At 48.6% G+C, this 14,919-nt stretch overlaps 1 protein-coding gene across 1 annotated transcript in view; it reads right to left on the bottom strand.

Annotated features, from left to right (window-relative positions):
* Nucleotides 1–8,230: 8,230 nt before the first annotated feature.
* The window catches only part of BARX2 (BARX homeobox 2), a 76,411-nt gene continuing 69,722 nt past the window's right edge, over nucleotides 8,231–14,919 (bottom strand). The window contains exon 4 of the mRNA XM_043452596.1: nucleotides 8,231–9,200. Within this exon, the coding sequence (XP_043308531.1) occupies nucleotides 8,934–9,200 (267 nt within the window). The 3' untranslated portion in view covers nucleotides 8,231–8,933. The remainder of the gene's footprint in view (nucleotides 9,201–14,919) is intronic.

Genomic DNA, 14,919 nt, shown 5'->3' with positions numbered 1-14,919 from the left:
CTAATGCTAAAAACCTGGAAAATGCGATTTCTCATACAAAATCAAAGAGAGATGCAAGTATAATAATATGGCTTAGAAAATGTGGATACCCAAAACCCCACAGTGGAAATGAAAAGACTTTACCTTGATCTAGAATAAAAAAACAGTATGTAGAATGGAGACTCAGTTTTCACTTTGGTGAAATCTATACAGATGTAAAGTAACTAGGTAGTATGAAAATTTCCAGGTTCTTATGTTTGTGCACAGTGGAGGGAACCTCCAGGTTCTACCTTGAAGCGTCTTTGTATTATTTCAGCAGCACTGATTTAATGCTGACTTACTCTGGATAAAGGTTTCCATTGATAAGTCTTCACTGTTCTCTTGGGAACTAAATTGTTTCCTCCAGGGTTTTGCACTTGACTTGCTGAAAGTAACTGGCGTGTGCCAGAGTAGTTATAGATTGGAAACTACCCCAAATGGAAGATAATTACTAAATCTTGCTTTTAAGCCAAAAAGGTTGAAAACTGGGCATTTCCCTTCACATATTCCCGTTCACCAAAAGAGTCAGATTCTTTGGGCTGAGAGAATATGACCCCAAATAAATTTGTTTATTTTTAAGAATTTTTTGACTATTTTTAAAGACTTTATTGAATTTGTTACAATATTGCTTCTGTTTTATGTCTTTTGGCCCTGAGGCTTATGGAAGCTTAGCTCCCTGACCAGGAATCAAACCCACACCCCTCACACTGAAAGTGAAGTCTTTACCAGTGAACCACCAGGGAAGTCCCAAATAACTTTAAATTAGTGCCTTTTGTTTCAGTACATATAAAAATGTAAAACATCCAGTGAGCATTTTTTGTTAATCTTGAAAGAAATTAAAAAAAAAAAAACTGAGGTAAATTGAACATTGGAAACTTACCTGAATTGAGCTCATAAAAATTCTTTTACGCTATTTTTATAAATAATTTTTCCACCTTTATGAATAAGGCTAGCTTTGAAGCACACTCTGTCAGCCAGTGTTTTAAATGGTTAGAACCTGACACCCAGTCTAAAACCAGCTTGATTCTGGAAAGCCTGTGTGTGCAGAAGCCTGTTTTTAGAAGTACGCACTCATTGAATTCTTTGATTACCTTGACCATACTCTGGTGTTCCAGGGTCCAGACAGGCGTATAGCCTTGATAACAAAAGCAAATATTTGCCATTCTTAGAAAACAGTATGAAACAAGCATCTCCAACACATCTCAAACTTTTGTATGCCTCATGAATACTCCTCTTGTTGCTTTATATTCGCGTGTGGAACATCTGCTTGGATCATCCTTGTATCTGTGTAACGATGCTCTGATTCAGTGACTTTCTCATATTAGGGAATTTGCTTGTCTTGAACACATACTACAAATAAAGATAAATAAATGGCTGAGGGAGAAACCAAGAGGAGGAGGACAGGTAGGAGCAGGAAAAGGAACACTAGCTTTGGGACTTCTGGGTCCAGAAGGCAATCTCCAAGGCTGGCCTAGACCTCAGAGGGCACCCAAGACTGCCAAGAAGGCACAGCGTCCACGTCCGGAGCCAGAATAGAAGTCTCGGGACTCCACGCAGATCCTCCTGGGGGTCTCCCAGCTTCTCTGTGCCCCTTCCACTTCGGGATGGAAGCCAGTGTTCCCGGGGAACTGCCTGCCACTCGGTAGTGAGGACTTATGCTGTCTCTCTGCTTCAGATGTGATCCCTCCCACCGAGCTTCCTCCGGATGCCAGCACCCCTTTCCAAGGTCACTGCCAAGGACAACACACCCCCAAACTCTGACTCTTTCCAAGCCTCTGAAAACACAATAGAAGAAGTGGGAGAGGAAACCGGGTTTTCTCCATCACAGGTGGGTAGATGGAGAACTTGATCATTCACACCCGAGGGGAAGACTGTGGTCTGTTCTCCGTACCTCACACTGTAACAGCATGCCATGATGGGGACCCCAGTGACAGCTATGTGAGCTGGGCAAGGGCACCTGCAGGGTGCTACTGCCCTCAGATCAAACTCGGTAACCTCAGCCTTCTTAGAAGTAAGCCCAGGCATGGTTTGTGGGGGAGACAGACCCACAGCTGTGTTGGGGAGAGCTTACCATGTTGGCCTCGGTTCCCCGTCTCTGAGCCAAGATGCTAATAATGCCTCCATCACAGGGTTGCTGAGATGTTAGGTGTGATCATGTAAGTGGTCCCCACTGCAGGGCCTGGCGTCTGGTCAGAGGGCATCGAGAGACACAGACCAGGGTCTGCTACCCTCTGTGTGTTTAAGGAGCGGGTGCTTGGGAAGAGATGCCAACTGGATGGAAGAGGGGAGCCCTGGCAGACGGGCCCATCCACTGAGGATGCCCAAGGGGTACTGACTCACCCAGCAGGCCTTGGGGTTCTCGGGACCACACAGAGCAGGCGCACACAGCCGAGACAAAGGAGTGAGCTCTAGACCCCGCAGTCCCGCAGGCACAATGACACCTGTCTTGACGGAGAGGGTGAGTGCGAGGCGGCTCCAGGCGCTGGCTGCATTCTTGAGCTGAGAGGCCGCACTCTGGTTTCGGTCCCTCCTGGCCTCCTCACTGACCTGGGGCGTTACTTCCTGCTCCTCTCCTCTCCCCACCTTCTTGTTTAAAAAAATGTTAAAAGGTTTTGTCAGTGAATAATCTTATTCATAAAGCAGGGGTGCTGACAGTTTGCAGAGCTAAATGGGCACTTAACTGCGTGTCTAATAAATCTGCACCCAGAGTAAACAGAGGGAAGAGGGTTTGGGAAGGAAAGGAGGTCAGTATGAAAAGGGCCTGTCACGGTGACTTACCAGCCCTCAGCAACCACGGCGTCCACCTGTGCCCTCCTGGCCACCACTGACCTGGAGCAGCCAGGGGCTGAGAGTGTGCATGGCTGGATGAGCATACACACCTGCACGGGCACACACACCTGGATGAGCACACACACCTAGATGGACTCACACATCTGCAGGGGCACACACAGCTGGATGGGGGAGGAGGTGGGGATGACTGGGGCACAAAACTGCAGGGGCACTCATACTTGCACAGGCACACACACCTGGATGGGCACACACACCTAGATGGGCTCACACATCTGCCGGGGCACACACAGCTGGATGGAGGAGGAGGCCGGGAGGACCAGGCAGCCTCCTGTCCACAGGAGGCAGGGAGGCCGAAGCAGGCTGGTGCAGAGCTCCGTTCTTTTCAGCATCTGCACCCGGATTAGAGGCGGCATTTCCAGGACCTTTCTGCCTCCCAAACCACCCTCCGCCCAGGATTTGGGCAACAATCTGGGATTAGAGGCAGGTTCAGGTGACTTATCGCACACCTGTTGTTCCAGTGTTAATCACCCTCCCAGGTGCACAAGGGTCCAACCTAAGGACTCAGTGCTGCCTTAGCGACCTCGCCTGGTAAGGACATGGTGGGGATGTGCCCGCCATGAATCACCTTCCTTGTCCACAAAGAACACCAGTTCCTGGGTAGGGGCAGGGTAGAGACACAGAGATCTAGCTGCAATCCCCACCTTTGCTCCAACACTCACTCAGGCGTGTCTCCGGCAAGCTTACTAAGGATAGAGACATGTTCCTTGGCCCCCTCGCAGCTCCCCTGCCCTTGGCACCAGCCCTGGGCAGGCACGGGAAGCGCCTGCTGACTCCAGTGGGGCTGACACTGCTGCTGGGCCCAGAGGCCGGGACACCCCGCTTTCTGAGGGCAGAGATCGCTGCTGGCTTCCTACCTGAGTGTCAGGCCTCTCTCTGCTGTCTCCCCCAGCCCTCCCTCCCCACAACCTGCAAGTGCTGCCAGCCCCAAGGCTTTAGACTTGAGCCCTAGGCACAGCTGCCATCTCCCCCTTCCCTGTCTCCTCAATCCTCCAGGACCAATGCCTTCCCTTCAGCCACCTCCCACATCACCTCCAGAGCCAGATCAGACTGCCTCACCCACCCTCCACCAGCTACAAATACGATTTGCGTCTAAATAGGAGATTAAAGGGAGAAGGCTATGGCACCCCTACAGTACTGTTGCCTGGAAAATCCCATGGATGGAGGAGCCTACTCCACGGATGGAGTAGGCTGCGGTCCATGGGGTCGCTAAAAGTCGGATACAACTGAGTGACTTCACTTTCACTCATTGGAGAAGGAAATGGCAACCCACTCCAGTGTTCTTCTTGTCTGGAGAATCCCAGGGACGGGGGAGCCTGGTGGGCTGCCGTCTGTGGGGTCGCACAGAGTCGGACACGACTGAAGTGACTTAGCAGCAGCAGGAGATTTTTTTAATTATTTATTTATTTATTTATTTTTGGCTCTACTGGGTCTTCAATGCTGCATGGGCTTTTCTTGAGTTGCGGTGAATGGGGGCTACTCTCTAGTTGCATGCTTTAGCTTCTCATTGCAGGAGCTTCTCTTGTTGTGGAGCACAGGCTCTAGGGCATGTGGGCTTCGGTAGTTGGCAGCATGTAGGTTCCGTATTTGTGGCTCACGGGCTAAGTTGCTTCTCAGCCTGTGTGATCTTCCCCAGCTAGGGATCAAACCTACGTCTCCAGGACTGGCAGGCAGATTCTTTACCACTGAGCCACCAGGGAAGCCCTAAATAGGATTTTAATTCTGTTTTAGACAAATACCTCTGTATGCATCTTTTTCGCAGGCTGCCGGCTGCATCCTAGCCTGGGATCTGGAGAATCTTCCAAGAGTTTCTTCTTCAAAGCCGCTTCAATGCTTTTCCCCTCAAAGGGTTAGCCAAATGGAGGTGAGCTGACCCTTGGCCCTGCAGGCCAGCAAGTGGGGGCTCCCCATCACCCTCCCCAGTGCCTCTGTCCCTGGGGAAGCAGCCGAGCACCACGTCCCTTGGCTGGTGGGACTCTTTCTGCGGACAACAGATGTTTTGCTCGGCCTTCTCTCTCGTCTCTGAAAAGTGCTGGCAGCCCCCTGCCCTGCCTCCAGCGAGCTAGGTGCTAACAGGGGTCAGTGATGGGAGAGGCAGTGCGTGGCGCAAAGCCAGACCGACCCTCCTGCTGAGAACACAGAAGCCCTGGGCCAGGAGCAGTGTCAGCAGGTCCTGATCTTCCAGCGCCTGTGTGTGGTTCTTGGGAGCCTCCGTGCAGAAACTCTGAACGTATCAACTGGAAAACAGCCTGGAGGAATTCATGCTGTAACAGGGAAACCAAACAAATCCGTGTGCTCTTTGGAAGAATGGCAGGACCACAACGATGATGACAAAAGATGCATTAAAAGGAAGCAGGGAGAGAGGAAGGAACAGGTTAGACTGGCGTAGAGGAGAGCTTAATGAAAGAACGCGAAGACATGGCTTCAAACTCTTACGCTGGAGGAGGGGAAGGGAGAGGGAGCCAGCGGGGAGAAGGACATTGTCTCCTGGGTAGGGAGGGGTGCAGCCTCTCGGAGCGGGACTGGAAGGGTCCAAAGAGGAGGGAGAAGCCTCTGGAGAAGCCTGGACGATGCAGCTCCTCCCTCCACGAAGGTAGCAGAGAGAGGACCACCAGGAGTCTGTGTGGACACAGAGCAGCAGCCCCCCGCACTTTAGACAAACAGGCATTCAGTATATAGAAATCCTGAGAAACAGGTGTGGGGTGTGTGTGGGGGGGTGGGTGGGTAAAGCACATTTCAGCTGTCTAACCCCAGTACTTCCTGGTCTTCAAATATGATGGGGTAAGATTTCTGTGGCACCTACAGAAAATCACCAGGGGCTCAGGCAATCATCCAGCAGGTGACTCGGGCAGGAGCTCTCTAGGGTGAGCTCCCAGGGATAGTCTTTAACCCAGTCCTGTAAAGTCCCTGGTTCTTTTCTGCTGAGTGGACAACATGCAAGCAGGCTGACAGATCACAGCTTCTTGAGGAAAGGGCTTTCTGCGCTGCAGTCCAGTTCCAGCCCCAGCCTGGCTCAGGCCATGGGGCAAGGCCGGGCGATGAAGTTGAAATATGGTGAGAAGTGCAGGGGAATCTATACTCAGCTTGAAGGGCAGGTCACTGAGGTCCGCAGACTCCCTTCTCTAAGATGGCTCTAGAACTGACCAGTCTCTGAGACAGACTGGATTCCAGCCCAGTTAAGGTTGGTTTCTGATAGATCTGCCTGGGCTAGTGTGAGGGCTCAGAGCTCACAGCGTGACCCATTGGAAGACTGTGTGAGTCAAGCTGGGTGAGACCTTTGTAGACCGTGGAGAAGCCATTCAGGGGGTGCCATGCCCCAGAACATGAATGCAGAGCTCGGCAAGCAGGCCTGGGCACCCTGGGAGGCTGAGACCTGCCCTGGGAATCCAGGTGGTGGGAGCAGAGGCAGGGAGGCCGCCTCCCAACCCTGCATTAGGACGAAGCTGTGTGCGGGAGAGGACTGCTGCTGGAAGCAATTTCCCCACCACCACCCTGAGAAGACGCAGGCGGTTTCCAAGTAGGGAGAGAGGGCAGGCCAGCCATGGAGACCCTCTGCAAGGACAAAGCCCACCAGGCTTGGTTCTCAGTGTGGCTCCTCACCAGCTGCATGACCAGGGTTAGATATCAACCTCACTCCAATGAATAAGCTTCCTGTAAAACTGGAAAAAAACAGTCCACATTGCAGCCCAAGGGGCAGCATCAGCTACAAGTGCTTGTAAGAGACTCCTCCATCCTCACAGGGATGCAGGAATCTCGTGTGGTCAGCTTCCCTCCGTGGTCAGTTTACTCAGGCCTCTTCCATCCTTTGAAAAACAAAAGGCAGCAAGTGAGCAAGCCCCGAAATAAGACTCTGAACCCTCAGGGGTCACCACCCTGGATGCTGGAGGAGAAAATGCTTTTGTTCAGCAGCATCCTCAAATGTAGACATCCAGTGGCTGCTGATAAAGAGAGGAGGCAGTCCCCCACAGGGACTTGTGGAGCTGGTGTCTGGGTGCCAGTCACAAGGTTCGAGACCTGGAAGGAAAAGGGAAGGATGGATGTGGAGAAGGAGCTTGACTTGGCCCCTGAATCTGTGCCCACTGGCTTTGGAAAGGCCCAGCCCAGACCCACCGCTGGCCCATGGGGCTGAACTCCACAGAGCTGAGGCTGGAGGACAAGCTGAAGGCTGGAAGACAAGCTCAAGGCTGGTCCGTGGAGGTGACATTGAGCTCGGGGCCTTGAAAACAGGAGGGAAGATAACCCAAGCTCTTCAGACTGTCCGCTCACCCCTCCAACCTGCAGGGCCACGTGCTGTGCCGGGCTACGTGGCTTCAGCCATGTCTGACTCTTTGCGACCCCACGGACTGCAGCCCACCAGGCTCCTCTGTCCATGGGATTCTCCAGGCAAGAGTACTGGAGTGGGGTGCCATTCTCCTCCAGGGGAACCTCCCGATACAGGGATCAAACCCCTGTCTCTTACATAGGGCCAAGAAACAATACCAAAGATGACGGGCCAGGAACCCAGGGCTGGAAGTCAGAAACAGTGCCCAGAGCTAGGCTGGGGGAAACCCAGAGCATGTGCACACACCTCTCCTTGAACTCTGGTGGTTCAGGCCTTGAATGGTCAGACACCTATGAGAAGGACAGCGTGAGAGCCCAGACCAGAGACCGGAAACCAGCCTAAGAAAGCTGCGTCCTAATGAGGGCCTTTCTGGAGCAGGAGAACGGGACAGAATGATTCCTCAAGCGGGAGACCCAGCTGGCAGGACTCACCTGCTTACTTTGGCCGTGGGGACACCACCTGGTGGGCAGATCCTAAAGCCCTGGGCGGTGGCGGGGGGGAAGGGGGGGGAGGCTCAGGTGAGGGAGGCAGTGGCCGACAGCTGGGTGTGGGCTGCACGAACTGGTTCTCGGAGGCCAAGTCCTTACCTCCGCGTTAAGAGAGAGACTGCTTTCTCTTTGTTGATCTCAAAGGCCAGGGGAAGGCACGGCCTTAGCAAAGTCAAAGTGGCCATCACGACGCTTGAATCCAGTCCTGTCGAAGGAGTTGTGTACTACAAGCTCTCAGGCTTACGAGTTTTTATTTTTTTTCCTTACCTTTATTTTTGGCCGTGCCGAGGCTCTGGTGCTGTGTGTGGGCTTTCTCGAGTCGTGGTGCAGGGGTTTCTCACTCCACTGGCTTCTCTCGTTATGGAGCACGGGCTCTAGGGAGCTGAGGCTCAGCAGCTGTGGCACACGGGCCGAGTTGTCCCTTGGCATGTGGGATCTTCCCAGACCTGGGATCGAACCCGAGTCTCTTGTGTCTCCTGCATTAGCACCACCCTCTTTGCATAGGATGTATTCAAGAAGATCTAAATACACTCCCCGGAAGAAACAACACACCCCATCCTTTTTAAAAGATTTATTTTTAATTAAAAAATAAAAGTTATCTTAACATATCTGCATTGCAGCTTCAGGGATGGCAACTGAATGAAGCGAGAAAAACAAGGTTTATCAGTTCCTGGGTCACCTGACTACCATATAATGGGCATAAAGGCACGCATGTCTTCAAACAAACAAACTTTATTCTATTAACTCAAAACTCCCTTCCCCCAACTCTTATCTGCCCGCCCTCACCGACCACCCCCCCCCCAAAAAAAAACAACAATCAAAAACATTAAATTCTCTTTTAAAACTACAGAAATAAGTGCTGAGTCAGCAAGGAACCTGGGCATGCTGCCCACTCCTCCGTCTCTCTGCTTTGATGGCTAGCTGCTCCGAGGCTGGTCGCAGTGTCCCCCATCATGCCAGGGGGAGCTTGGACCCGGACAGCTGCACGGCGTCACCCCCACTGGGGCCGGCAGTTCCAAGGCACTGTGTCCCTTAGTCAAGGGCTTGTGTGGCTTAGGCAGCCTTTTAGGAAGAGCAGGCCAAGGTGAGCAAGTCTTCCTCAAAGGCTGGAGCTGAGAGCCCCGGGCAGGAGGGAGGGAGCCGGCCGTGGTCTTCTCCCCCAGGTCTCGGGCTCTCGGCAGCTTTCTTCTCCCTCGTCTCCCTGCCCTCTTTCTTTCCCTTCTTCCCAGTCTCCCCCTCCCCCCACCAAGAGTTTTATCTTAGCTTGATGGTGGGGGTTCCGGAGAGGCTACTGGCAACTCCTGGGCCTGGCCTGGGGACTTGGCCACCTCCACGGGGACACCGCGTGCCTTTGGTTCCTGTGTATCACAGAGACCCTCCAGGCCCTGGGAGGGCTCCAGGAGCTCCTGGGTCTGAACCTGGCTGTTCAGCTTCTCTTCAGCTTCGATCTCTTCTGATGTGGGGATGGAGTTCTTCTTGGGACGACCTTTGGGCTTTGTGGGTGCTTCCTGTCCACCTTTAAGAACCTACGTGGGAGACAAACGAGATCAAATCTAAGAAATAACTTCTTCCCTCCACTTTCCCACTCCCCCACCTCTAAACCAGTGGTCTCCAACATTTTGGCACCAGGGATTGGTTTTGTGGAAGATGGTTTTTCCACAGACCGGGGAGGGGAGGGTTTCAGGATGATAAAAGCACATTACATTTTATTGTGTACTTTATTTCTATTTTTATTGCATCAGCTTCACTTCAGATCATCAAGCATTAGATCCCAGAGGTTGGGAACCCCTGCTCTAAACCATTCCTTCCCAGCAATGAAGTTGCAAAGTTTGGCAAAAAATATTCTCCATGAGTCACCTGCAGTCTACAAAGACAGCTTCATTCATGAAAGGTTCGATGCACTTTTAGTCAATATCATTTCTATTAAATACAATGATCATAAATACATAAAAGTCCAACTTCAAAAATAGGGAAATAAAGGAAAATTAAAATATGAATGTGACAGCAAGTTGATAAGTTAAAAGAAAAAAAACAATATTTGTCACAAACAGGAAAATAAACACTCATATGCCTGTGTAAAAGTGTAATTGGTACAGCTTTTTCAAAAGACAACCTGAGGATGCAAATCAAAAGTCTTAAAAAAAATGTGCATAATGTTTGACACAGAAATTCTACTTCTAACAATTTAGCCTAAGGAAGTCATCAAAGATTGGGACAATGATTGATGTGCAAAAATGTTCATCACAATTGGCAACAACAGCAAAAAAAACATACTCTAAAGTTTCCACCATATAATTGAGTACATAATTATAGTACACGGCAAAGAGAGAAAACTTAACAACCATTATAATCGTTATATAGGACAACATATAATAACATGGGAAATATTATTAATACATTTTTGTGAAAATGGGTTCTAAACCAGCATAATTTAATTTGGTGGCTAGACAGCTACACACTACCCTGCTTGTAGTCTCAAGATCAAGGATAATTTCAATTATTTTTCTTTTTTTATGTATTTTTTAATTTTTCAATAATGATCATGTATAAGTATTTCTGTAATCAGAAAAGGAGATATCATGAAACATACAGTTTTATGTTGCTTGAAGAAGCAGTAACGCATAGGAGAGAGTGTGTTCTTGTTTTGAAAGTAGAATAACTAGATTAAATACCAACTGTGTCCCTTGTCTACTTTGTTTTTGGGAGAGTCCTTTGAAGACTCTGGGACTCAGTTTCCTATTCTGTAAAACAGCAATGCGTATGTGTGTGGTAAGTCACTTTAGCTGTGTCCAACTGTTTGTAATCCTATGGACTATAGCCCAGCAACTCCTCTGTCCTTGGGATTCTCCAGGCAAGAATACTGGAGTGAGTTGCCATTCCCTTCTCCAGGGAATCTTTCAGACCCAGGGATAGAAACTGGGTCTCCGGCATTGCTGGCAGATTCTTTACCATCTGAGCCACAGGGTAAGTCCAAGACTGAGGAATTTCCAGACTGTTCCCTTAAAGCAGGAGCACCATGTTACATTCCAATCAGCAGTATGTGAGGGCTCCAGTGCTCCACATCCTCTGCAAAACTCATTTTTTTAAGGGCTGTTTTGATGTGGACCATTTTTAAAGTCGTCATTGAATTTGTTACAATATTGCTTTTGTTTTGGTTTGGCCTCAAGGCATGTAGGATCTTAGTTCTCCAGCCAGGGACAGAACCTGCACTCCTTGCATTTGAAGGTTAAATGTTAACCACTGGACCAGAGAGAAGTCCCAATCCTTGTTATTACCTGTCTTTTTGATTCCAGCCATCCTAAAGGTTGTAAAGTTGTATTTCACTGTGGTTTTGATTTGTACATCCCTGATAATTACTGAAGGTGAGCATGTTCTCGTGTGTTTATGGGCCAGTTGTATATCTTCCTTGCAGAAGTGTCTATTCAAATCCTTTGCCTGTTTAAAAATGTGGTTGTCTTTTTTAATTACTGAGTTATAAGTTCTCTATTAACACTAATACACTGGATGAATGCCCCTTATCAGATAGAAGATTTACAAATATATTCTCTAGTTCTGTGTTGCCTTTTCACATCCTTTCTAAAAATGTTATTTATTTATTGGCTGCATTGCTCCTTGGCATGTGGGATCTTAGTTCCCTGACTAAGGATTGAATCCATATCCCCTACGCTGCATGGCAGATTCTTAACCCCTGGAAAATAAGAAGTGAAGTCCCACCTTTTCACTTTGTTGATGATGTCCTTCAACAGAACAAAAGTTTTTAGTTTTCATGAAGTCCAATTTTGTTGCTATTGCTTGTGCTTTTGGTATCTTATCTAAAAAGGTTTTGCCTAACCCAGGGTCATAAGCATTTACTCTAAAAGAAAATATTTTCTTCTAAGGATTTCATAGTTCTTTTTTCCTTTTTTAATATTTAAATTTAATTGGAGGACAATTGCTTTAGAATATTGTGTTGTTTCTGCCATATATCAGCATAAATCAGCAACAGGTATATGTATGTCCCCTCCCTCTGAGTTTCATAACTTTTTTTAAATCTATTTTTTTATTGAAGGATAATTGCTTTACAGAATTTTGTTGTTTTCTGTCAAACCTCATCATGAATCAGCCATAGGAGTTTCATAGTTTTAATGTTTACAGTTAGGCTTATGATTCCTTTTGAGTTAACTTTTGCTTATGGTATAAGGAAAACCATAAATTTGCACTAAACACCTCCATTTAGCTGGGCATCTACTCAGCCACTGTACTTTCAACCCAAACAGCTAACACAGAGATGTGAAGGGGACTTCTAAAAAGATAGAGATGCTGACAGAATCAATCTCTGGGGAAAAGACGTCTCTATATTCCTTTTCATATGTCAGTATCTGATTTTGGTTTCAATGTGAGCACAGGCTGTTGAAAGCACCCAAATGTGCCAAGATGAAATTGACATGTTGAAAGCAGCTCCACTCGGTATGAAAGAGGTTATACAAAATCGAGTTGCCCCATGTAGTAATCAAGTTATAAAAGAGCAGGTCTAAGGAAGCCACCTAATTGGCAAAAGAAAGTCCAGCCCAGCAATTAGGGAACACCACCCACACAGCTTGGCTAGACCCCACCTGGCTGTTTTCCTACAGCATGAAGAAAAAAAAAAAAACAATCAGACCATTTTATAAATGGAATAAAACATTCCAGCACAAGCAATAATTAGGATATAACTACACTCTTGGCTGCTTTCTGCACCTGACCTCTGGCCCCTGCCTCCCAGCACACCTGAGACATGCAATTATCTCGCAACCACCCCACGTTAGGACTACACACTCACATGCACTCTGCGGCCCTTCTCTCAGGACCCCTCCTCCCTAGGCATCTCTGGAGCCAATTTACTTTCCTTCGTCCAGAGAGGCGAGGCAATCTGTTGCACGTGAGGTCACATGCCTCTGGTAAAAACACCCAGCGCACCACCTACTTTTATTAACCTGGCCTGCTGGCAGCCTTCCTCCAAACTCTAAAACTAGATTCTCCCATGCCCTCCTGCTGGGGATGTCAGGACCTTCCTTCTCAACCTGCACAGGTGGGCGGGTGATGGGCACATTGACGGGAGGACCCAGCTGTCAGTGCAGAGAGGAACCTTCTACCTCCCTCACTTTTCAGGCAGAAGTGGTTTGTCATTGTGAAAAAGCAACCCAAGGCAGAGCTGGGATTGAACACAAAACCTCAATTGTCTGAATCTAACACTCATATTAGTATTTCATTGCATGTAATGTGCAAGGGAAGGGTTCAACTGATATTTCTACCACATTTATCTTACCGACCTTCTAACCTCCCAAGAGATCCTACACCATGGACTCATTAACCCACTGCCTCTTTGCTCCCTTTCTCTACCTACAGCTCTATGGGAATGATGAGAGCCATGTTGTTGTTTCAGTCGTGTCTGACTCTTTGGAACCCCATGGATTGTAGCCCACCAGGCGTCTCTGTCCATGGGATTTCCCAGGCAAGAATACTGGTGAGGGTTGCCATTTCCTTCTCCAGGGGATATTCCTGAACCAGGGATCGAATCTGCATCTCTTGCATTGGCAGGTGAATTCTTTACCACGGAGCCACCAAGGAAGTCCGGACAGCCATGTACCTGATGCTATTTCTCTGAAACAGACGTTCACCATCTCCAGCACAGATATTTCCCCAGCTCACTGTTTAGCAGATTTTCTGCCAGAAGATGGGATGTTCCACTCAACTCAAGCCTGAATGCTAAAGCACCAACAGACCGGGGAAGGCTTGGAAGTGGGGAGGATGCAGAAAAACACCTGACTGTCTTAACCAGCATCCCGGAAGCTTGCAGAATTCATTTTCAGATTATCTCTCCTGGCCTCCAAAAGTTTAGATTTTCTACAGACATGAATTTTGTGGATGGGTAAAGAAATTAAAAAAAAAAAACAAAAAACACCGAGACAAACAGCAGCTAACGCTTCTTGACTGTATCCTATGGGGCAGACACTGTTCTGAGTCCTATAGGGACTGGCTCAGACTGGCTCACTGACCTCATCTGCATCCCTGTAAGGTGGACATCAGACATTTACTGATGAGGAAACAGGCGCTTGCCCTCGATTACATAGGTAGAAACCGGTAGCCGTTTCACAGAATTGTTGACCAGCTGGAGAATTTCAGTGCACAAGATGACCACTGTGTGTGGTATGTGGCCCACCCAGTTCTGTGACTGGGAGAGGAAGATACCAACCGTCTGGACCCTCTCACAGAACAGAACCCTACTTTGGAGATGAAAAGTACCCCTGAATGATTAGGTACTTCTGGCCCGCTACGAAGCCCACTGGACCCTACTGGAACCCAAGCCAAGCAGACACAGAAGGGAGGGTGAGCATCCCACCGAATGTGGGAGACCACATTTACCCAACCTGCTAAAGGTTCTACACGCTGACTGGTAAAAACTAGTCAGAGATGCTATCTCGGTTCTGGCAGCATGCGAGTAACTCTGAGAAGGGAATGCTAATCTTTTTCCAGTTCCAGTGAGGTTACTTGCCTTGAGACATCTTTATTGCTCAATTATTCTTTTCTTCCCCCGTCCTTGAGGAGACAGCCTTGAAAGTTTTACCAGGGGAAACTATGAAGCAATCAGGATCCCAACAATGCCTCGCTGTTTGGGGAGAGTCAGAACGTGACCCATACCTGAGCTACCTTGTTCTCCTCTTCACTCCAGCCGTTCTGAGGTCCTCACAGTGCCCCCACGTACTTCTGCTCCTTCCTTCAGCCGGTGACACCCTTTCAACTTCATCTGGCAGGTGTCTATTCATCCATTAGACCCAACTTAGATGGCACCTCTTCCAGGAAGCCCTCCCTTCTCCTACTGATGCTGAACCTTTTATTTCCTTCCACTGTTGCCCTGATCACTCTGAATAATGAGCGACTTACAGGTCAGCTACCCCCACTGACTGAGTACCTTTTTTGAATTTTTTTTAATGGATGGCCTGGTATCTTACTCATTGGAAAAGACCTTAATGCTGGGAAAGATTGAGGGTAGGAGGCAACAGAAGGGGGCAACAGAGGATGAGATGGTTGAATGGTATCACCAACATAATGGGCATGAATTTGAGCAAACTATGGGAGATAGTGAAGGACAGGGAAGCCTGGTGTGCTGCAGTCCACAGGGTCACAAAGAGTAGGACACAACTTAGCAACTGAACAACAACAACAACTGGTGTCTTATAGCCACATCTCTACTGCCTGGTGAAAAGTAACTGCTCATAAGGTGAAATG

The sequence above is a fragment of the Cervus canadensis genome, chromosome 29, assembly GCF_019320065.1.
Source record: "Cervus canadensis isolate Bull #8, Minnesota chromosome 29, ASM1932006v1, whole genome shotgun sequence".
Classification (NCBI taxonomy): Eukaryota; Metazoa; Chordata; class Mammalia; order Artiodactyla; family Cervidae; genus Cervus; species Cervus canadensis.
This window is presented reverse-complemented; position numbering and strand designations above follow the sequence as displayed.